This window comes from Alternaria novae-zelandiae (assembly GCF_023758075.1).
Source record: "Alternaria novae-zelandiae strain BMP 2774 chromosome Unknown scaffold_12, whole genome shotgun sequence".
NCBI lineage: Eukaryota > Fungi > Ascomycota > Dothideomycetes > Pleosporales > Pleosporaceae > Alternaria > Alternaria novae-zelandiae.
The window spans coordinates 957,563-979,507 of record NW_026056972.1 but is presented as its reverse complement, the minus strand read 5'-3'; the positions used below and the strand labels follow the sequence as shown (position 1 = coordinate 979,507).

The 21,945-nt window shown below is 52.8% G+C and overlaps 7 protein-coding genes across 7 annotated transcripts; 4 read left to right on the top strand and 3 right to left on the bottom strand.

Moving 5' to 3' along the window:
- Positions 1 to 2,587: 2,587 nt before the first annotated feature.
- J4E88_006440 (uncharacterized protein) lies at positions 2,588 to 2,974 on the top strand (the record flags this gene model as incomplete). Its single annotated transcript, XM_049400065.1, has 1 exon — positions 2,588 to 2,974. The coding sequence occupies one exon, from the start codon at positions 2,588 to 2,590 to the stop codon at positions 2,972 to 2,974; it is 387 nt and encodes a 128-aa protein (XP_049254376.1).
- Positions 2,975 to 3,291: 317 nt separating this feature from the next.
- On the top strand, positions 3,292 to 4,686 carry J4E88_006439 (uncharacterized protein; the record flags this gene model as incomplete). The annotated part of the gene is made up of 1 exon (XM_049400064.1): positions 3,292 to 4,686. One exon carries the CDS (start codon positions 3,292 to 3,294, stop codon positions 4,684 to 4,686), a length of 1,395 nt encoding a protein of 464 aa, XP_049254375.1.
- A 1,744-nt stretch (positions 4,687 to 6,430) lies between these two features.
- J4E88_006438 (uncharacterized protein) lies at positions 6,431 to 8,704 on the bottom strand (the record flags this gene model as incomplete). Its single annotated transcript, XM_049400063.1, has 1 exon — positions 6,431 to 8,704. One exon carries the CDS (start codon positions 8,702 to 8,704, stop codon positions 6,431 to 6,433), a length of 2,274 nt encoding a protein of 757 aa, XP_049254374.1.
- Positions 8,705 to 11,847: 3,143 nt separating this feature from the next.
- J4E88_006437 (uncharacterized protein) lies at positions 11,848 to 13,589 on the bottom strand (the record flags this gene model as incomplete). The annotated part of the gene is made up of 2 exons (XM_049400062.1): positions 11,848 to 13,225; positions 13,282 to 13,589. 2 exons carry the CDS (start codon positions 13,587 to 13,589, stop codon positions 11,848 to 11,850), a joined length of 1,686 nt encoding a protein of 561 aa, XP_049254373.1.
- A 2,991-nt stretch (positions 13,590 to 16,580) lies between these two features.
- On the top strand, positions 16,581 to 19,187 carry J4E88_006436 (uncharacterized protein; the record flags this gene model as incomplete). Its single annotated transcript, XM_049400061.1, has 2 exons — positions 16,581 to 17,048; positions 17,100 to 19,187. 2 exons carry the CDS (start codon positions 16,581 to 16,583, stop codon positions 19,185 to 19,187), a joined length of 2,556 nt encoding a protein of 851 aa, XP_049254372.1.
- A 342-nt stretch (positions 19,188 to 19,529) lies between these two features.
- J4E88_006435 (uncharacterized protein) lies at positions 19,530 to 20,206 on the bottom strand (the record flags this gene model as incomplete). The annotated part of the gene is made up of 3 exons (XM_049400060.1): positions 19,530 to 19,698; positions 19,753 to 19,865; positions 19,979 to 20,206. 3 exons carry the CDS (start codon positions 20,204 to 20,206, stop codon positions 19,530 to 19,532), a joined length of 510 nt encoding a protein of 169 aa, XP_049254371.1.
- Positions 20,207 to 20,492: 286 nt separating this feature from the next.
- On the top strand, positions 20,493 to 21,686 carry PXR1 (telomerase inhibitor; the record flags this gene model as incomplete). The annotated part of the gene is made up of 3 exons (XM_049400059.1): positions 20,493 to 20,515; positions 20,570 to 21,608; positions 21,660 to 21,686. The coding sequence occupies 3 exons, from the start codon at positions 20,493 to 20,495 to the stop codon at positions 21,684 to 21,686; spliced, it is 1,089 nt and encodes a 362-aa protein (XP_049254370.1).
- Positions 21,687 to 21,945: the final 259 nt, after the last annotated feature.

Genomic DNA, 21,945 nt, shown 5'->3' with positions numbered 1-21,945 from the left:
TTTCTCTGGGGCCGGAGGAGGTGTTTGCAGAGTTTGCCTCGCTTTCCGCGCTTTTCGTCTGCGCCACCAGAATGCGGTGTAGATACATATCGCACAGAAGGCGATCATGACGGGTATCATTCCAAGGCCAATCTTTGTCCCGACAGTCATTCCTGGTCCCCCTCGTGCTATTGAGTGTGCAGACGGTGTTTCGTTTTTCATGGCTGATGGGACCGCTGGCGGCGGCGGCGGCGGTGGTGGTGTTGACGAGTCTACGACGAGTGCTCTTGGTAACGACGCTGACTGCGCTGAAGGGCGCGTGGGCCTTGTGCTTAGAGTGTTGAGTTCGAGATTTGACATTACTGGATTTGCTGTATTTGCGCGTGCCCATACATGGGGTATATTAATGATAGGACTCATGCTGGGTGTCGATGTGTGTTGGATAAAACGAAGTAAAGAAATGTTTCTAGGTATGGTAAAGAACGAAGGTAGAAGAAATGGCCATGCTATGTCCAATATCTTTTTTTAGTGAGTGAATTAGTGATGCCGACGAGGTGTCTCTATCATCGCATGTCGAACGCAAACCTGAAACCAAGCAGATAAAGGTGCCTTTGTAGAATACAATGGAAGCACGGTCAAGCACCGCCTACCGTGCTTTCGAAGACAATCACCACACTGACCACGGGATGATTATCGATTTGCGCGTTCCGCTTGGTCCCCCGGTGGTCTATGATGAGACGCAATTTATCCCGACCATAGTCGTACGGCACTGAATTCGCATGCAACTGCTACATGGTGAAGCCAATGACTGCTGCGTCGTTCCTTACTATACCGGTAAGTACACAAGAGGGGCTCACACCTGCATTTTACAGCTCTTGGTACAGGCAGGATCAATACATCCATACGATAACACTTGCATCCGCATGAACATGACAACCTTGGAAGTCTTTCTTTTGCGCGCATAGATTCTCGTGAAGTACCGACTCCCCTCAGCACATGCGAACGTCTAAACCCAAACGAACAAATGCCATCATCCCGTTCATCTCTCATTTGCTCAGACAATCGCAAAGATGAGATCAGCACGACTAACACGTTGATAGATATCAAATTGCCACATATTTGAAGAAGTCGGAAGGTCTAACAGTTCAACACCGATGGTTGGGATCTTGGAATGGCTAGCGTAATGCACTTGCGCTGTTTCTAGCGTCTCCTTGTTTGTCCTTGCAGCCTACCTCTCACAACCTTAGGCTACTGAGCATGGCTTCTCGAACGCCCATATATACTCGACAGTCTTTTGTCCGTCGATTTTTGCATACGAACAGCCGGAGAACATCTCCTCGTGGTTTTTTTTTTGCTGGCTGAAACTCAACACAGATGATCCCCGAGCTTTCCCCACGTTTCTCGCCGCACCTGCATGCACAAAGATAGAGAGCTGATATATGTGCGCCTACACGGCGTGGAAAGTGCCAGTCTTTTTGGGAAACGGAGCCCAGGACCCTCACCGACTTCCAGAACCAACCTACGCGATAGCGAGATGTTGCTCTAGCAGGCTACTCACGGTTAGTGTTCCTCCCTTCGGCCGCCCTTGTAGTAATCGCACCCTTGGGCCCTCTCTTTCATATCTAGGTATTGCGGAACCATGAGTTCCAGACGCCATAAAGAGCTGCTGCTCATCGAGGGTGGAGTCTGAAATGCGATAAGCAACCATACTTTCGACCGGTCACACATCTAGATGCAAGCAGCATTCCACAGCTGTGATATAATGAGAAGGGATCGTCGCACTGTGGCAGAAAATCAACTTCTGCGATACTGTGTTCACGGCGCAAATCAGAAATGACGAGTATCATGTGCAGCAGCGTTCAGGTTATGTACTCTTATGAGTATCGCTCTAAGATTTGTCTTACTGTACCCTTGGGAAAGCTACCTACCTATATGAAACCCGCCGACGTAAAACGCCATGACTGCTTTCAGTATCCCCATCCTCAATATTACCTTCCACGGACTTGTGATATCGATGGGCAAGGCTGCTAGGGCAGATTATCTTGAGACGCGATGAGTAGCCGGGACAGACACATGCTGTTTCAACGGAACATGACGACTTGTCGATTTCGGTGAACGATCACCTCGGTACCTAGGTAGTGACGCAATGTTGGCGAAACAGCCGCTTTCTGGCCAAGACATCACATCTGATGTTAGTAGCTATTTTGGAAAGATCAAACATAGCGGAACCTTGTGAAGGCGTAGTTTACGCTACGCCACACATGCTGATACGCACGAGGGACTGCTCACATATTAGGTTCTCAGCAAGCGATGCCTTGCCAACGCTGATGGCCACAGCCTGCAAAGAGTGGGTTGCCCTGACACTCTCCCCATTCGTCATCCTCAATTTTAAGGGAGCAAGGCTGCCGCAACAAGACCGAAGCCGAGAGTGAGGCCAAGATGCCATGTCAAACAACTGGGGTCCGCTTGTTTCACAAGGCGCGTTCCAAGACTACCAACATTGGTATCGAACAAAGAATGTACCGCCCGAGCGCATGGCTGGCATATAACAAGTAGAAGGCCTCGTAATCCAGAAGCTCATACTCGTCAAATCCAAAAATCCACAATCATGATGTCCTTTACTTCTGAGAAGTCGCCGCTACTCCCTGTCGTCGAACGCACTCTTGACGCCTATGTCAGGAACATGGAACAGCGCCGTCGCGAAGGCATCGAGTACGCATTGCTGGTATCGACACTTTTGTTGACGGTCTTCCAATTCCTGGTACTTTACAGCGGCGACAGCCTCGTGCCCGTGGCTCTGGACAGCCGCTACTACGCCCTGTTGGCCCAGCTCGCGCGCGGCCTGCGCATGTCAATTCCAGCCAGCCTGCCCACAGCAGCCATCTTCTTCATTGTCGCGCCGTACCTGGTGCAGAAGGAGCGGGTTGTGATGACGCGGTACGCGATCCTCGTGTGTTATTTGATGGGGTCGACGCTGGGCGCGTTGCTGCTCTAGACGCGCAGGGGTTTTGACTCAACGTGGCTCGCGTGGAGATCGGCGGGCAGCGATAACGGCGGGAAAGCGCGTCCTCCAACTTTTTGGGCAGCTTCCATCGCAAGACTCATTGGGCGCAGGACGTCAATTGAGTGAGTCAGACAATACAAGGGATACAAAAAGATCATCAGGTATGTATGGTCCCAGCATTGGGCTCCCTCGACCGCTGCTGCCGCGAGAGTTCCTGTGTTATCGCAGTAGTCGCAAACAACGACTCAAGTGTCAATATAGCTAACATCGTCACACAGTGCAATCGATTGCTCATCACGTATCCCAAAATGCCCCTCACACGACCCAATCCGCGATTCCTCGCCCGCACAAACCGTATCTTCACCTCGCAAATACGAACATACGCTGCACCGGGCGACGGCGTGATCCCACCTGCCAAGAAGAAGTATGTTCCGACTTCAGGCACATACCCGCTCGGATTCAAGGCTGGAAGTGCGCATGTTGGTGTCAAGGCGTCCAACACCCGCTTCGACGATCTTGCTCTCATCGCATCCGACACACCATGCGCGGGAGCGGCCGTCTTCACAACGAACAAGTTCCAAGCTGCTCCAGTCACTGTCAGCAGGGACATGCTGAAGAAGAGGAAGGGCGAGGGAATCCGGGCTGTCGTAGTCAATTCAGGATGCGCGAACGCAGTAACGGGACGTGGAGGTATTGAGGATGCTATATCCATGGGCCAAGAAACCGACAAGTGCTTCATACAAGACAAGAACGGGCAAGACGACCTGAAAGGAAGCCGGAGCATTGTCATGAGTACAGGTGTCATCGGACAGCGCCTGCCCATTGACAAGATTACCTCCAAGATACCCACTGCATACTACAATCTCGGAGACACGCACGAACACTGGCTAGGCACCGCACGTGCAATCTGTACAACCGACACATTCCCCAAGCTCGTATCAAAGACATTTTCGTTACCTAGCACTCAACAAGAATACCACATTGCGGGTATGACTAAGGGCGCAGGCATGATCCATCCCAACATGGCCACGCTTCTAGGCATAATCTGCACAGACGCCCCCGTCGCCCCTTACCTGCTTCGTCAAGCACTTGTCGCCGCGATAGGAAAATCCTTCAACAGCATTTCCATCGATGGTGACACGTCCACCAACGACACAGTTGCTATCCTAGCCAACGGTGCCGCCGGTGGACAGCCCATTACCTCGGCCGATTCCAAAGACTTTGCCGCTTTCCAAAAAGTCCTCACAGACTTCTCGATTGACCTGGCGAAACTGGTCGTCAGAGACGGCGAAGGTGCGACGAAATTTGTCACCATCAAGGTGACAAATGCCGCGTCGTACAAGGATGCTCACACCGTAGCCTCGACCATTGCGCGCTCACCGCTCGTCAAGACAGCCCTGTACGGAAAGGACGCAAACTGGGGCCGTATCTTGTGCGCGACGGGTTACGCCGAAGGCGTCGACTCCGTTGTTCCCGAAGAGACGAGCGTTAGCTTTGTCCCCACGGACGGCAGTGAGGAGTTGAAGCTACTTGTCAAGGGCGAGCCGGAGCAAGTTGATGAGAACAGGGCAGCCAAGATTCTAGAGGCTGAGGATTTGGAGATCAAGGTTAGGTTGAGTGACAAGGAAGGCGAGGAGGCTGTCTTCTGGACATGTGATTTTAGTCACGAGTATGTTACTATCAACGGTGATTACCGGACATGAGGAGAGGTACATATGAAATTTTATCGAGCGATTCATCTATTACTGCAGATGGAGTGTGCATGCATCATGCTCCGTATTGTAGTTGCCTATGCCCAAGACTTCTGCGGATCACATCACAACCCTGTGAACTTCCCTCTGCCAATACAAAAGCCGGAATTCCAAAAACTGCCACATACGACCACAGGCAAAAGGCTACTCCGGATCCCGTCTGCTCTCCACACGATAAACCTTTAACCGGCGGATTAGTAGTTAGTATGTTTTTTGCACATGCTCAAGCCACTACCTTTTCCGGATCAACCCATTGTGCGCGAGTCTAAAGGAGGTAAAGTATGCGCGATAAGACTCGAAATAGTATTTCCTGCGAGAGTTGCCCTATGCGTACATCCGGCTCCCCTCAAAGGAGATAGATATCCCAAGGTTCACAGTGAAGCACGTACGTATATGCGTACGAAGTCGTGTAGAAGCGCAGACCACGTTGCTATGCGGCGTTACTTCTTTTCGCAACTCTGATTACTTCAACATTGCCGTGGGACGCTACGGGTATGTATGTGCGAATACATGTACATACTACGCCTACATGGCGACCATGCATGCACGCATGTCCGCCCCGCCTCGCCATGCACATTTAGTATTGTTTACCGCTGTCGATCGGGTAAGCGACTGTATACCGTTCCATGGAACGCCATCGCTCTGACCTACCGAGACTGCCGACATACGTGCCCTAGGGTCTAGCTGCGTGGTCCGTTTGTGGGGCAAGTACAGACTAGAGAGCTGCGTTGCGTATGCAGGTGCATTGACGATCGTGGCTAGTGTTCCGGACTTTGGGTAGGTGAACGGTACACCGATGGACCGAGGGTACGCTATTCTTGCTGCATAGAGAGGGGAAGTAGAGTTCCTTTTTGCGGGAAGAGGGGCATTGTTGGGACGAATGGCCTTCCGTTGGGAGGGGGTTAGGAGAAGAGGGGATGGGAAAAGCAAAGGTCACGGAAAATTATCTCGACGCGAAGTACTAGTGTGTATGGGCAGTCCACGTATCGTGATATGGTGTATGAGTTCTGTTATTGGAGGCAGACTGGTCAGAAATATACGAATGAACATCAGATTGACGAAAGCGCATGTTTGTAACCGGTACCAAGCTAAGCAGCTCATGAACTGTGATGGGAGTAGGCAGGCACATTGTTTAGAATCAAGTAACATGTTTTATTTGCTGAGCAAGAAATACTATGGAATCCGCTGCGTTCAGGCATGTTCTCATTCTCGTCGATATCATAATTATGCCATGTAAAAATGACCATCTCTGTTCGAGTCCAGTAGCCGCCTCAATAGATCATTACGCTTGCATCGCTCAAAGAAACAGGAACCCAGAACACCGTAGTAGAGACAGTGACAGGGGCAATATGTACGTCCGCGTGGCCTTACAACGCCGCGCCCAATAAGAAGATATGTCGAATTAGACGTTAAGAGTAGGAGGGCCAGCCGTTGCTATCGTGGGTATCGTTGGTCGTTACATCGTGAGGCGGAGTTATCCAATGGATAATCCAAAGTAGGAGGAGTCGAAGTGATGATCTTGGGCACCGTGATATGGAAGGCCAGGAGGTAAGAGCTAAAAGATGTAGTCGCAAGATGAGGGGTATCGAGAATGGCGAAGAATGAGGTATCCAGATCCAGATGATAAGATCCAGGGGTGGCGTACAAAAGTAAGGTTGAGCCACAAGCCAGTTATGATGGCGGGGTGGTAGTCGATTTAGAATCGAGTAGTAGAACTACGAGCCAAGCTTGGTCTCGCAGACTTCTTCTGTGGCGATCCGTTGGGGGCGACGGCCAAGGTCCTTGCTCCAATCTTCTCAAAGCCTTGAAGCAGGTCAATACCTGGTTCAGACTCGTCACTGTGCAACAGATGGAAGATGTCCTCGTCATCCTGCTGTGGCTGTTGCGGCTTTGAGGGAACGTGGAAGGATTGAGGAGGCGTGAGACCGGTGTGTGCGTTCTCTTTCTTCGGCTGGGGAAGAGCAAACTCGGACAGAGGGGTAGATGCATTAGACTTCAGCACGGGAGCCTTGATGGGCGACATCTTCTTGGCAGGCGAGAGGTCTGGGATGTTGAGGAAAGACGATGACATCTTCCAGTTGGGAGTAGGTGAGTTGGTCATGTTCCCCTTGGCGCCAGTAATGTCGGCGAGAACACCGCTTGTGGTGACGGCACGTTCGAGGCGGGGGCGCTTGGCTGAACGCTTGAGGGGGCTCTCGTTGTAGCCAAAGTCTCCAAAGATGTCAAAGGTACTCTCGAAACCATGTCCGACGAGGTTGACGTTTTCTTCGTTGGGGATAGATACAGCTGGGCTCCAAGCTTTGTTGTCAAGGAAGGAAGTGTCAACCCACATAGCAAGGCTCTTGTCTGGTGAGCCGCCTACTAGTTCTCGCATCTTGTTACGATGGTTGCGTAGATTGGTGTTGGGCGATGCAGAAGCGGGTGGAAGAGCAGGCCGCTTGAAGACAATAGCAGGGGTAAGAGGATCGAGAACCTTGGTACCCTGGCGGACCGGCGAGGAGATGGCAGACTGCTTGTGAGACCTAGGCTTGGTGGGAGAATCGTAAGAGGAGCCACGTATCCGGGCAATCTCTTCTTCAGCACGTCCCCGCTTAAGGTTGGGACGATCGAGATCCGCCTCGGAAGTGAGTAAAGGTCCCATTGGGTTACCCTTGGTTGCAGACGATTCGATGGACGAGTAGTAACCGCTGTCACCGAGACCGTTGAACTTGCGCCGGCGTCCGCCCGAACGGCTGTTGGGTGCGAAGTGTGGAGCGCGTGGCGGTGTGTCCTCACGCACTGAACGAGATCGGGAGACAGGAGGAGGAGGTGATGAGTGGATGTCAGCTGGTGGAGGCGAAGATGGCATCTGACGGGGCGGTGGCATGCTAATAGGATCATGGCCGTCATGCGCAGCAGGGTCAGAGCAAGGGATGGTAGCTTCGGAAGAAGGTAGCTCGGCCTCTTCCGGAAATTTGCTCGAGTCAAATCCCTTTGTCGAACTCATGGGTGGGAAGCTAGCCGACATGGATGTGGAAGGACGCGGGAGATCACTAGCATATGCCGGAGCAAGGGACTCTGGAGGTGCCGGTCGGCGAACGGGCTTGACCTTGTGGTACTGCTTCTCGAATCCAGCATTAATGACCCAGTAGTGGCCTTTTCCAGGGTCGTCCTTGGGGCGTTCTTGCTTGGAAAACGATTTGCTCAGACTAAGGTTGTGGCGGATGCTATTTTGCCATCCAGTCTCTTGGGAGTTGCGGTAGAAAGCGAATGTGTCGGAAATCCATTTGTAGATCTGCGCGAGGGTCAACCGACGGCTCGGTGATCTTAGAATAGCCATGCCGATGAGCATCGCATAGCTGTAAGAAGGCTTGTTGCCGTCGTCCTCAACGGTGGGCATTTGTTCTGGGTTGGGTAGCGGTCCGTCCACGTCTTCGATTTTGATGTCCTTGACGAACTTCTGCTTCTTGGTGATGTTCATGTTGGTGCGGTCGCGTAGCGGGGCAGCGTCCATCAGTGGTCGCTTGTTTCCCTGCTTCATGGGTGGCTCTGCCGCTGACATGGCGGACATGACAGGGCCAGAATAGTAGGCGTTCTCCTTATCCATGTGGGACGGATAGCCGGGCCAGTACTGGAGTTCGCCGACCATTGGATCTGAGTCCTGCGAACGCGCAGCCTGGGTCTTCTTGGTGGGCGCGTCGGTGCGAAACCACTGCTCTTGCGGCGGCGGTATCTTGACCGTGTTGAGCCCCTTCTCGGTAAGGGCGCTGGGTGGAGGCGAGCTGGAGACTTGGCGGGTCTTGCGGGGCGATGCTTTGGCGGTGAAGGGTGCGGGAGGGGCGAGGAGGGTGTTTGAGTTGTTGGACACGTCGGTAATGGACGTGAAGGCGTCGAGGTCGCGTGGATCAAAGGCGTTTGCTTGGTGGTGGTCGTGAGGCTGTACAGGGTCCTGAAAAATCTGCATGGAGTGTTGTCGACGCGCTGCAGCCATGGCGAGACTCCGCTACAAGGGCACCAACAGCCTTGTATAGTCTCTCCAGACGCTTTGACGCGTGAAGTCGCGTCTAGAAATCCAAAATGGGTCCGTCGAGGCGACTAAGCACGGTCGGCGGGTGCGGTGTTGACTAAGATTGCGGTGACGAGGGCCAAGTGAGTCGTTGAAGGCGCGGTAAGGTGCAGGCTGTCAATTGTCGGAGGGAGTAGGCTGCCTGTCATGTGCGGTGCAATTCTACGTGACTTTGTGAGAAAGGAGCGCGTTTAAGGGAGGGTGGGCTGCTATCTAACCTGTGCTGATGGGATGAGGCAGCGGAGCAATTCGCTTAAGGGCGCTAAAAAAGAACCTCTGACGACAGTAATGCCGGATCTGCAGCGGGAGGGCGGTGTGCGTTTTCTTCTGATAGCAAATAATGGAGGAATGCGGCGGGAGAGATTCAAAGACACAAAGTGGGCGATGAAACAAGAAGAGGAGATCTTGGGCCGCTGCTGGAGCGCGGAGAGAAAGCGGGCAGGACAAGAGGGCAATAGGCAGGCTTGGAGGCAGCTGCAGCGCACCTTCCTTGGCTGCCACCGCAAACGCACCTACAAGGAAGGAGCAAGGGAGCGTGGCCAATGAGGGGGTCCGAGCACGGGTTCCCTCTGATCGATCGCACGTCATGCCCATCTTGCCCAGGAACAACCTCGCGCCGGCAATTACACTAGCCAGCTGTTTGCAGTGGGCGTGCACGGTAAGGCTGCTGCCATTGACGCCCATCTGAAACCCATTGCTTTTGCCCGCCGTGGGATCCAGCACCCAACGCCTGTGGCGACGACTGGGAGAGCCACCGACGTGCAAGCGCCAGTGCAACGCGTCGGTGAAACAACTGCCCCGTCGCAGCCAGCTATGCTGCAAGCCGGTGGATAACAGCTATCGTATGCCTAGGGAGTCGCCCCGGAGCGCAATGCACAGCCTATCGAGTGCCAGACGGTGGCACAATCTGATCCGAACACTAGGGGCGCATGAAACTCGACAAACGGCACCCTGGCCTTAGGTGCAGCTCAGCTCAACCACTAAAGCCACACGCCCACATCCCAGGGGCACGCAGTCCACGCTGCATCGCTACCCTCGTGGTCCAGAAGGGTCTCTCGAGGCTACCAGCGACACCTCATTTCGATCTCAACTCCAGCGCACGGAACTTCTCCTGCATCGCGATCACAAACTCGCAAAGGAGATGAACTGTCATCTGGTCGACCACCTGCGCGAGAACTCATCTTGGAACACTACGTGAAAATCGGGTACCTCGTCGTAGTGCGCTCCGAGTATGCCGTCTTCATGCGCGGAAGCCTTCGCTACCATGCCTGCGTGTCAGCTTACCCCAGTACTGCACCCCACTCAACAGTCATATCGCATATGCCGCATCCGGTCTACCGGCTTGTACACCTCTTGCTCTTTCTTCTGTCCATTGCGATATTCTTTCATCATGCGGCTCAGCTCTTGTTGAAAGGCGCAACGCTCAGGTGCCGGCTAGGTACCCGTCAACAACGTCTGTGGTTCCATTAATAACCTCCTAAGCGAGTCTTTACAGATCACGATGCGGAGCCTCCTCCGTGATTAGCAGCGTGGGGCGGACGGCTCATCATGGTGATCAGCGGGTAGCCGCAACTTCGACCTCAACAGCGTCTGTTCTCTCGTGCGCCTAAACCCGCAAACAGGCTTGTGTAACCAAACCGGGAAGTATGCTTCTAAAGCGGAGGGCACCGGCTGGTTCTTTTCGGTGCTTGCTTCACTCCGTCCGTGAAATCTCCCGCCCGACGTTGACAGTGCTGTCGGATCGGAGCCCAGAATTCAGGCCGGCACTTGCGGAAATACAGTTTTATGGCCAATCAGAGAAAACATAAATCGTATCATTTTCTAATCTCAAACTGCCTACTTGAATTCTAAGACCGTGAAATTGAAACCGTATACAAACCATCAGCCAGGAAATGGGAAGGCCAAATGGACAAACACCGGGCCTCACTCAATTCTACACGCCCTGCAATGATTCGGTGTCCGTTCATTCCAACCTTTTTCACCTGACTGCAAAGCTGACGTATGCTCTAGCACTTACTTGTCATGCTTTGAACTCATGACATGAACGATCCGGCAATAAAGCGCTCACGCGACCTGTCATGAGCTGCGAGCGTGTTCTGTGCCGGGGAAGTTCCCTTGACCCTTAAAATGTACCTGGATGAGAGCTCATGCTACCCTTGCGATAATGTGCTGTTGCGGTTCTGCAAGGTACAGCCTGTGGGCATGGCACTTGAGTGCGATACCCGACCAGATCACCATCGGAAAGTTTGCAAAGGGTCACACTACTAGGCATGTAACGCTGTAATGTACATATCCACTTTAATCCTGTCCCTGACTGTCGATGGGTGTTTGCTCATGAGCCGTTAATGAAGATTATGGAATGCACAAGGATGTACGTGATCTGTGGAGAAACCGGATACATTCAGGTAGTTGCACTTGTCAGTGTCTTTACGGTAAGGTCATTTCACGTCGCTGTCGTCACATATGAGCCTGGCGACCGTACAGTCATCACACTGTGTTTTAAGCGTTTTGAGAATGCTACAAATCATCCCAAAGCCTGTTGGACGGCATTTCATTAGCCCGATGTTACTTGAACCGAATCAGCACAGTTACATGGAGTTAGGAGGAGTGGCTATAAGAGTCATCGATAATTTACCGTGGTCTCCTATGTGCAATGGAAAATACAGTTGCCTCTATCTCTTCTATTCCTGACGGGCAAATTGACTCGTATTCCACGATACAATAGGCGAACTTTCATTCTTCAGAACATCTTCCGTGGTAGATTATTATAGTGCGGGAAATGAACTAGAATGCGTTCTGCGATTGAAGGCATATAAAGCATGCTGAGTTTAACACAAACACATAATGGCAATGTTGACATGCAACGTTGTATCGAAGAGAAAATATTCGGGTATCTAGGTACTAACTTAGTGCACCAAAAAAGGTCTATGTCTATCTCTTGATTCCGCCAACAATGCTGACATGCTCATTAGCAATGTCTAATCTCAAATGATCTATGTGAAAACTCCAGACAAAGTAAGACATCGTTCATCAGCTTCAGAATCTCTGCTTCAAGGCCCAACAAATATTTAGTTCCTTCGAGACCCGATCCTGAGACCTGGTATTCCCTTCAGGCCCATCTTGCCGACTGTGGACTTCTCCAACATGGGCGGCTCGGGGCAGCCCATCGTGTACGCGTAATCATTAGCGAGACGAACTAGATCGGCCGTAGAGATCTGCAGCTTCTTGACGAAAGTCTTGTTGTAGCCAAGGAACGCCTGGTACGCCTTTGTCTTCGATTGCTCATCGACATTGGTGAAGGCTCGGTCAATGTTTGCTTGGTGCGAGGGTAGACGTGACACAAGGTCGACGGGGTAAGGGTTGATAGGCAGCGTCTTGTTGATCCTTGGGAAAAAGGCTTCTTGCTCGAAGAGAACGAGGACGGCACGTCCATCCTTACCGGCACGAGCTGTTCGGCCGACACGGTGAACGTACTGGTCAGTGCTGGAGGGGAGACCCAGCTGAACGACGAGGCCAACGTTGGGGAAATCCATGCCGCGCCCGACGACGTCGGATGCGAACAAAATACCGCTTTGAGCGTCCTTGAATTCCTGGGTAGTGCGCGTGCGTGCAGGCTGAGACATGCGGCTGTGGAGCTCAAATAGCTTGAACTGGGGTAGCGCATTTCGGTAGAGGTCATACAGCAGTCCGACACCGTTCGCGGTGGTACCGAAAACAATGGCTTTGAAGCCGGTGGGGTTCTGGTTGTACTCCTCCTCGATCAGGGCTGACAACGCAGGGAAAGTCTGACCGACAGTAGGAACTGAGAAGAAGAACTGTGGTACGCGCTCGTGGGTCGGCACTTCGTTCGGGTCGACAGTCGAAAGATGTGTGTAACCAGGGAATAAGACGATCTTGGCGATGTCAAGAACCTCCTTGGGGAGTGTGGCAGAGAAACACATTCCTTGCCAACCATCGTTCTTTGGGGGAATGCGCCTGAGTATCTTCTTGACCGCAGGTGCAAACCCGGCATCGAGCATCTGATCAGCCTCGTCGAGGATGACCGTCTTCAGATCACTGAACTTTTCGCGAACTTCCTCTTCACCCAGAATGTCGTCAAGGCGACCGGGAGTAGCGACCAAGACGGTAGGGTTGCCGTTCATGAAGGCCTTGAGGTTCGAGGCACGAGAAGTACCACCGAACGCAGTATGGCACTCCATCTTCTGGGGCAGACACGATGTGACACCGTTGCACTCCTTCGCAATTTGTAGAGCCAGCTCGCGGGTAGGGCAGACGACGAGGATGGCGACCTTGCCTTTCCGGGGCATGTTACCGGCCAAGAGGTTTTGGATCGCAGGCAGTAGGAAGGCCACGGTCTTGCCCGTGCCTGTCTTCGCCTGTACAACACAGTCGGAGGAGGAACTGGGCAGCTCAGTGAGAACCTTTTGTTGAACAGGGGACATGTATCTGTAAGAGTCAGCGACCGTGCTGGGAGAGTGTAACGTAAGAAGGACTGTGCTTACTCAAATCCCATCTTGTCCAAGCCATTGAGCAACGCTGGATGTAGCTTGTTCTTCAGGTCGGCGAAGGGCTTCGGTGCCGCATCGCCCGCCGCAGTGCTGTACATCTGCCGTACGTCGACGCCCATATCTGGCTTCGGCAGCGTGTCTTCGACTCTAGGACGTTTTGGTTGCTGCGACATGGTCGAGCGAGCGTTCGCAGGTCCTCGCCCGGGTGTGCCATTGGTACGGTCACCGCCGCCACCGCCGCCGCCTCCACGGCCTCCTCCTCTGCCGCCGCGGGTCCATTTGCGCTTCGGTGGTGCGGACATGTCTGGGACTGGTGCTGGAAGTGAGGTGTACTGTCTGTGTTGGGTGCGGTTGGGTGTGAAGGGGATTGTCGAGATGAGGCTATGTCTTGTATTAGTTGCTAGAGAGCGCGGCTGAACGAGACGAGCAAGAGCGAACGGGCGAGATGAGAGAGTGTGTGAAACTAGTTTCATTATCTTCATTCGTACATACAAAGTAATCCGCACTGAGAAACTAGAGAAAAGTAGAGACGCCGAGGGGTTGTGGATACTGAGAGCAATCGTACCCTTAGTTTGCCTTCCGGCCAGAAAAAGTTCAGCGCCCCGAGTCAGTCTGTGCTTTCTGCGACCGCTCGCTGAGTCAGCCATCCTCCGAACGAGATCACGCCCGTCCTACTGACGACAACACCAACCTCGAACCATTGGCGCGCTCATTAGCCATCGATAGGCGTACAGTCTCGGAATTCAGAGTGATAAATCCCCACTGCGACGTCTCGCGTTCGAGCGGAGGAGACTTCTGGAGCACTCTGCTTCACCTAAGTACCCTTCACCAGCTACAATCAAGCCATGTCTAGTGCCTCGTGATCTACACGCATGATGCTGCTAAATTTGACCTTTAAAGTCCCAGGTACCTTCTCTTTGCACAAGATTATAGGACGGCTCTATGAATTTGGCGTAATCTTCACCCACCAGTGTCCAAATCAACTCGTCTGCTGGAGTGTTTATAACAGCAAGGAACCGAAATCGGATTCGGAAACGCGTGCAGAATGTCTCGAAAATTTGATACATATATTCCACCATGTGATCAAGATACAATGCCCCGATTTGGCCGTCAGGGTCTGCATGAGTGGCGTCCGGTGATGCCAGAATTGTATGCAGTGGCCATCCAACGTACATGTTTGATCCCATAAACGGTGTTGAGGACCATACGATTTGCGTCCCATCTGTAGATTTCTAGGCGAAGTTCTTCTGGGAGCGCGGCGAAGCCAGTTTCGAGTCTGTTGAATGAGTCCATAGTAGGGGGCAATACCCATAGCCTTTTGCTTTCTAGCTATCGATACGTTGTTGGGCTGATACCTAGAAGGCCTTCGCCTCCTGTTTGCAGTCTCCCTATAGCTTTTGATGGCTTGTTATCGAAGTATGACCATGATAATGACAGCAGATCTTAGAGTGACGTCGTTTGGAGATGAAGTTTTGAGAGATGCAGATGCAACTGAGCGACGCTACTATATCATATCTCGAGAAAATAAGTGTCAGTAAAGATATGATAAGCTTACTACAGGTAGTTTGCAACCGCGGTTTCGCATGCCCGATTGCGTGTTTTCGTGCAGGTCTTGCTTGGAATGCAGTGGTTGTAAGTGGGCATCCAGAATGTTCATCACCAAATGTCTGTACCTGGTAACCATGCAAATTACACAAAGAGATCAATCGTCGAGATCCATCAGAGCGCAAGCGCGAAGATTAGAAGAAAGGGCCCTCTAGTCACGATTCATCGTAGAAGCACAACTGACCTCGGGAATAAAGGTACCTCGTTCGCGCGTCTACCAAGCTACCCCACCTATGAGTGCGCAGCCGTTAGTATGATATGTTATAGCTTACTGATATCGTTGCGAGAAGAATCGGGGAGGTGGTGATATCTGTACTCCTGAAAATGAGAAGGATGTCTATGGCCGTGACGCACTAACAGCGCGACACAAGCATTGATGACCTGCTTGGCGGAGAAGCTTAGCTACGATCGTGCGCTAGGACGCAGACGGCATGATCGAGACCGCAGTGGGCCTGTGTCCCCTCGCTGATGCAGGATGGCTAAACATAATAGCATTTGGCGCCAGACTTCATCAGCGCTGCAGACAGACTCGATACTGTATGGGTCACTCTCATGACATTAGCTGTTTCGCAAGCTCCAGTGCCCACCTTAGTCGGTTTGATCCCAAGAGAAGCCTCAGCAAGCTTCCAAGGTTCGCAAGCGGTATCGAGAGACAACGCAACTCGCATAGGATTAGGCCGAGTGGGCAGACAAAAAGAATCGCGCACCGCAACAGCCTAGCGACCCAGCATCGGGGATCCGCGTAGGTTCACCCGCGCATGGTGTGCAGCTGCAGCGAGCACGGTGTCTGCCTCCGCGGGTAACTTTCTTGTATAGCTGGCGACGACCCAGGCAGTGCTTTCCTGCCCTTGCGTACATAACACGTCGTCGGGCCTCCAAACTCCAACTAGACAACAATCTTCAGGTGCTGCTGATGAGACCGAACTTTTGCACCCACCAAAAGCCCCCGCCCAACCACTCTCCACCGTGGACAGACCCCGTGTTCCTTTGACGACTTGGCAGCCAAGAGCATTTGCGGCTCTTGAACAAGCCTTCTGCGCGACCCAAGCTGTACGTAACTGCTGATCCATCATACATCCATCCCTTTCTTCGCGCCCCACAAGCGTCCCGATTGCTGTCCGCTGTCCGCTGTCCGCCTCGTGCCCGTCACGTTAGCATCCATGGGGCTGCGGCGCCGTGCACGACGGCTTGTCTTTGCTCACGCTAGAGAGCACTGCCACCATCACCATCGTCGTTCCCCGCGTGGGACCGCGAGACATCACCGTATTGCCACGATTACGCCGTGTCCACCGCAATGCTGACCAGAGGTGCGCGCTATCCAGTTGCTTGTCACCGACGCCGTCCATCGCCATCACCACAGCCCCCCGTCCATCTGAGACAGTTGCGCGTCGCCGTTGCGTGCGCCAGCCCCGAAGCGATCGCCCAAGAACCACAACACCATATACCGGACACCTGACCGCGTCCTCCGCCGTGCTTGCTGCGCCTATTGTTCTGACTAGCCACGCAAAGCCATTCTCGCGATATACCTACCGACGGTCGCGCGCGCCTCCCGACCGCGGTGCTTGCACGCAACAGCTCGTCCCGGCGGCCCGACTAGCTTGTACTGGCACATTTGTAGAATCGTGTGGGCTCCCGGAGACGACCGTCTATACTGCGGATAGCCGCATGATGTGCCTGGTACACGGAGTATGACTTCCAGCCAGACACGTGCAGCTGCTACTCCGTCCTCCCCAGTGTCGAGCCGGTCGTTCTTCTCTCGGCTCAAATCGCCCTTGACATCCAAGTCTCGCAACTACACCGAGTTCTATATTCAATCAGATGACCCCCATCGCCATTACACGCCGGGCGACATCATTAGTGGAACTGTCATTATCAAGATCGTCAAACCCCTGAGAATCACTCATTTGGTCGTATCTTTGCACGGCTATGCGCAGGTTTTCAAGAACCCAAATACCCCCGGAGATGCCTACAAGAACTACTGCTCAACAGTCGGCTCTGGGAGAGGGAAAAAGGCAGTGAGCTACTTTGGCAATGGATTCGTTTCGCTGTTCGAGGACGAGGTTGTGCTTTGTGGCGAGGGAAGACTAGCTGAGGGTGTATACCACTTCAACTTCGAACTCGAGTTCCCTTCCAAAGGCTTGCCCAGCAGTATTGACGTAAGTAGCGATTCGTTCGCGGCTGACAGAATTACTACTAACCAATCACAGTTCGAGCGCGGAACGATATCTTACATGCTCAATGCCACCTTGACACGCCCCACGACCATGTCGCCGACCGCATCATGCGACACAAAGGTCTACCTCACCGAATCGATCGACATTGCGCCCGTGCCGCAGCTGAAGCCCCGTGTCATTTCTCTGGAACCCATATCTAGACGAACACGCGCTAGGTCGACACGGAAACGGCCGATAGAGGAAACACCACATACACCCTCTGGCTCGGAGCCTCAGTCAATGGGGCCCGCCTTGGAAGCGACTAAGACCATCGATGAGACGGAGGGTCCACGGAGCCCCTCGCCTAGCGACGTGAGCTATGAGAGTCAAAGGAGTAGTGGAAACGCTTCCGGAACGGAGTACGGCATTCGTTCGATCAACACGGCTACAGATGGATCAAACTCACAAAATGGAAGTCGAGCGACACTGAAAGGAAAGACAATCACAGCCACGATCGACGTGCTCAAGGGCGGCTTTCTCAGAGGCGACCAAATACCGATCAAAGTGACTGTGAATCACACGAAGCATATACGAAGCTTAAAAGGTATCATCATCACGTTGTATCGTCAAGCACGAGTTGACATGCATCCTGCACTGCCTGTCGTACCAAACAGCAAAGGCGACAAGACCAAGTCAGAAGATTACTATCCGAAATCAAGGACTGGTCTAGGAGGGTTATCCCTCTCATCAGCTGGATCCAGTCACTTGTTCCGAAAGGATCTGTGTCAATCTTTCGCACCACTTTTCGTCGATCCCAGGACGCTCATGGCCGAGGTGAAGTGTGCGGTGCGCGTACCGGATGAAGCTTTCCCCACAATATCAAACGTACCGGGCGCAATGATATCCTTCAAATACTACGTCGAGGTCGTTGTAGACATACAAGGCAAGCTCACAGGCCTCGACCGAATGGTGTCCAACGCTGGGCTTGTCAATCTGCCTTCTGCAGCTGGAGGTACCTCTGCCATGACACGTGACGATGCTAGCGGCAGCATGTTCTCGACTTGGGGAGGCAACTTTGTCGACACCGATCAGATTCGCCGCGAGAAGGGCATCATCTCTGCTTTATTCGAAGTTGTTATCGGTACCAGAGACAGCGACCGGAACGGCAAGAAGAAACAGATACAGGAACAGCCGGCTGATGACAATGGCGCCTACGGAGGATACAACGATGAGCAGGGCTATGATCAGTACTACTACGAGCAGGACGAGAACGGGCAATACTACGATTACAATTACGATCCAACGTATGACGACGTCCCCGGATATGAACAGCATAGTGCAGGCAGAGCACCAGGGTTCCCTGTGCCTGCAGTTGTTCCTCAAGAAGAGCAGGGGATATCGGAGAAAGAACGGTTGCGACGAGCAGAAGAACGCTTACTACCTTCTCAACCGCCAGATGCTGCTGGATCCTCCACTCCTTCAGGGGGTGCTCAATATGGCATACCTGCGTCAGCGCCTGTGCTACCAGATGATGATGATCCAAACCCTCCTTACGTCGCAGTAGCTTCATCATCTTCGACTCCAGCCCATCCTCCGCCCCCATTTCGTGCGACCTCTTCGCCCATGTTGTCGTCACGCATGACATCATCACCATCGTTACAGCGCCGTGTTACGAACATCGCAGATGACGAGACGAGAACTATTCGAACTGAGTCCTCGCATACCATACATCCCAGTCGATCAGAGCCACCCGTTAATGGCGAAGATAACGACCCATCGAAACCACTGCCGCCATTACCACCCCAATCGCCACATACGGCACAAGGCTCGGCACCAGAGTACGTCGCTGGCTCATCATCACATGTCGAACCTACCGATGACAAGCAGGAGATGCAGCGACGTAGACTGGAAATGGAAAGAAGTGCACCGCCCACAGATCATGATGAAGATGGAGAGTCCTCACATGCTCTTTCAGCGCCACCACTCGATAGAATGCGGAGCTTACAATTGGTACCTTCGGCACCTGCGCTAAACGACGAAGACGAAGATCTCGTGGGCGCTGTACGCCCAGGTCGAAGTACGCAAGGTGCGCCGCAAGATAGCAGGCGGCAAAGCGAAGCCTTGCCGGAGTACCGGAGGTGACATGCATGACAATGGCGTTTGCGGTATTTCAGGCGCGACCATGCATAGAAAGGAGCGTTGCGCACAGCGGAATCTTATGCGGGAATCTTTTCAAAACGCAAATTTACAGGAAATAGTTGGGTGGTTGACTCTTATGATATCCTTGAATTATATTACATTACTCTGATGCCTGAGCCCTCAATTTTGAGAAGACATTGCCTGCTTGTTCTGCCATCACTTGGTCTATCATATTCAAGACGAGAATCGTGACTCTTATAGTGGTGAACTGTCCTTGCGACAGACCCGCGACATTCTGCGCATGCCCGGATCACCACTGTCTCTTTGTCCCCAGAGGTCTAGGGCTCACTTCATCTCCCGTAGTCGGCGTTCGACGACGGTCTCGAGATCACGAGAGTGCGCGTTGTGTATCTTTTGCAAGCTCGCTAGCTGCCTGCCCATAGCGGCTTCGATGTTGATCTTTTGACCGAGAAGATCCTGGAGACGTTTGAGCTGTGCTTGATGGGCTGCTGATCTGAGGTACTGTTAGTCTGTGGTTCATCATTTTTTCCATGACTACGTTGCTTACGCTTCAGCCTCGTGTGTGTCAAAGACTGCATTGATAGACTCTTCCAACTCCTCTTTCTTTTTGTTGTAAGCTATACCTACATTCTTCTTCGACGTGTCATGATACTTGCGTCGCTGCACATGTGGTTAGCCTCGTGTCTCCGACAACCGAATGACGAGGCGAGTGTGGGTCATAGACGTGAACATGGAGACGACAGTCTGCTGGTGATGGGCCCATCTCAACATACGTCATCTACCATCTTTACCATCATTAGTTCCAGCGGGCCATCGGAAATGCGCTGCAAAGCTTCTGCCTCATCAAGTTCATCGTCGATCGCGCTATTAACTTGGTCGAGGTCTTCGAAATCATCTGCTTCGTTGATGACCTGTTTCCGTGAATGCCTTGCGCTCTGGCGAGTGGTGGCTGTGGAGGGGCTTGTGAGTGTGGATTTCTTGGTTGTGCGCGGTGGTGCCATGGCTGCTGTTGGTAAGTGCTGATGATTAGTGGTGTGAGTGAAAGTGGTGATCAATCGTTTTGCCGAAACCTTCGTATTGCGAAAGTCGTTGTGGCTCAAGTGACGGAAGCTTGTGAGTTAGAGGGTGAAAGTCGGAGGCTTAGATACGGCGAGGGATGGCTTCCCCACATGGAAGGCGCCAAGATTCCGCGCTAGCGTGCATCCACAGTTTTTTCGGGCTTGTGTTTGCGGACTCCCGCTTTCTCTTCAACAATCACGAAATCGCTCAGTCTGTCCAGTGTTCAGCATGGGTCTCGCAGCGCCGAAGAAGTACGTTCGCCAGTTTGGCTCTGGCTGTTTCCTGCCAAACTAACGCCACACCAGTCGATCGAAGATCTCCAACGATCCCCAAAACACCACTTGGGCGAACAACACCTCGCGCTTCGGCCATCGCATATTGACCTCGCAAGGATGGCAGCCCGGCAACTCACTGGGCGCGACAGACGCCTCCCACGCCGCCCACTATACCGCTGCCTCGCAATCGCACATCCGAGTATTCCTCAAAGACGACAACCTTGGCTTGGGCGCAAAGCGAGGAAGTGAGCGCGCCGAGAACTTTGGTCTTGCAGGACTAGAGAGCATTCTTGGACGTCTGAATGGCAATGAGGCGGAGGTCAAGAAGGAAGAGGAAAGGCGAGAGGAAATTGAGAAGAGGGCTTTTGTCTACCGGAAATACGGCATGATGAACTTTGTGAGCGGTGGTTTCCTGGTGGGCGACAAGATTACCAAGGGCTCAGATATCAAGAAGGAAGTCGAGATCAAGACTGAGATCAAGACTGAGTCGGAAAGCGAGGATGGCGCATCGGCCAAGAGGGACAAAAAGAGGAAGCGAGAGGAGCGAACAGAAGACGAGCCTAAGGTGAAGCGCAAGAAGAAGAGTATGGATTTGCGCGACGAAGCACGCAAGGAGGGCGACTCAGTCAAGTCGAAGAAAGACAAGAAGGACAAAAAAGATAAAAAGGAAAAGAAGAAAGACAAGTCGAAGAAATCAAAGCGGGCATCTTCATCTGATGCCGAATCTTCCACCGACGACGCCGCCGCTCCCGCATCTGACCCAGAACCGCTCACAGACAAGGAACGGCGGAAGGCCGAGAAGAAGGCACGCAAGGAGGAGAAGAAGGCGAAGAAGGCCCTGAAGAAAGCTGCAAAGAAGGCTGCGAAAAAGGACAGCTCAGACGACTCGAGCTCAGAAAGCGAGGAAGACGAGAGCGCGCCGACGACGATCTCATCGGTACCTGTGTCGAAGACATCTACGCCTGTTCCCGCGGGCCTATCATACACCCCAAGAGGCATGCATGCCGTCAGACAGAAGTGGATCCGGCAGAAGAAGGCTGCGACTATGGATGCACAAGCGATGAAAGAGGTATGCTTGCATTGCCATGGCTTGATGTGCTTTCCACTAACGTCTCCACAGATATTCATGATCAAGACGCCATCGTAGACTCATATTGATGAACCGATCTGTACATGCATAGCGAGGAGTTATCAGGGTTTTTGGTTTAGCATGCACGTGCCGGGTTGTATTCTCAAGTTCCGTGCCATCGAGATAGAGAGCATAGAGATGCCCTGTTACACTACACCAAGTTTGGCTCTTACCTTGATCTTTCTGTCAGTCGATTGCGTCGCGTTGCATGGCGTGGTGTGGCTGTAAGCTTCGTACAACGGACAGTCGGAGCCCGACGATTGCGTGGCAGACATGG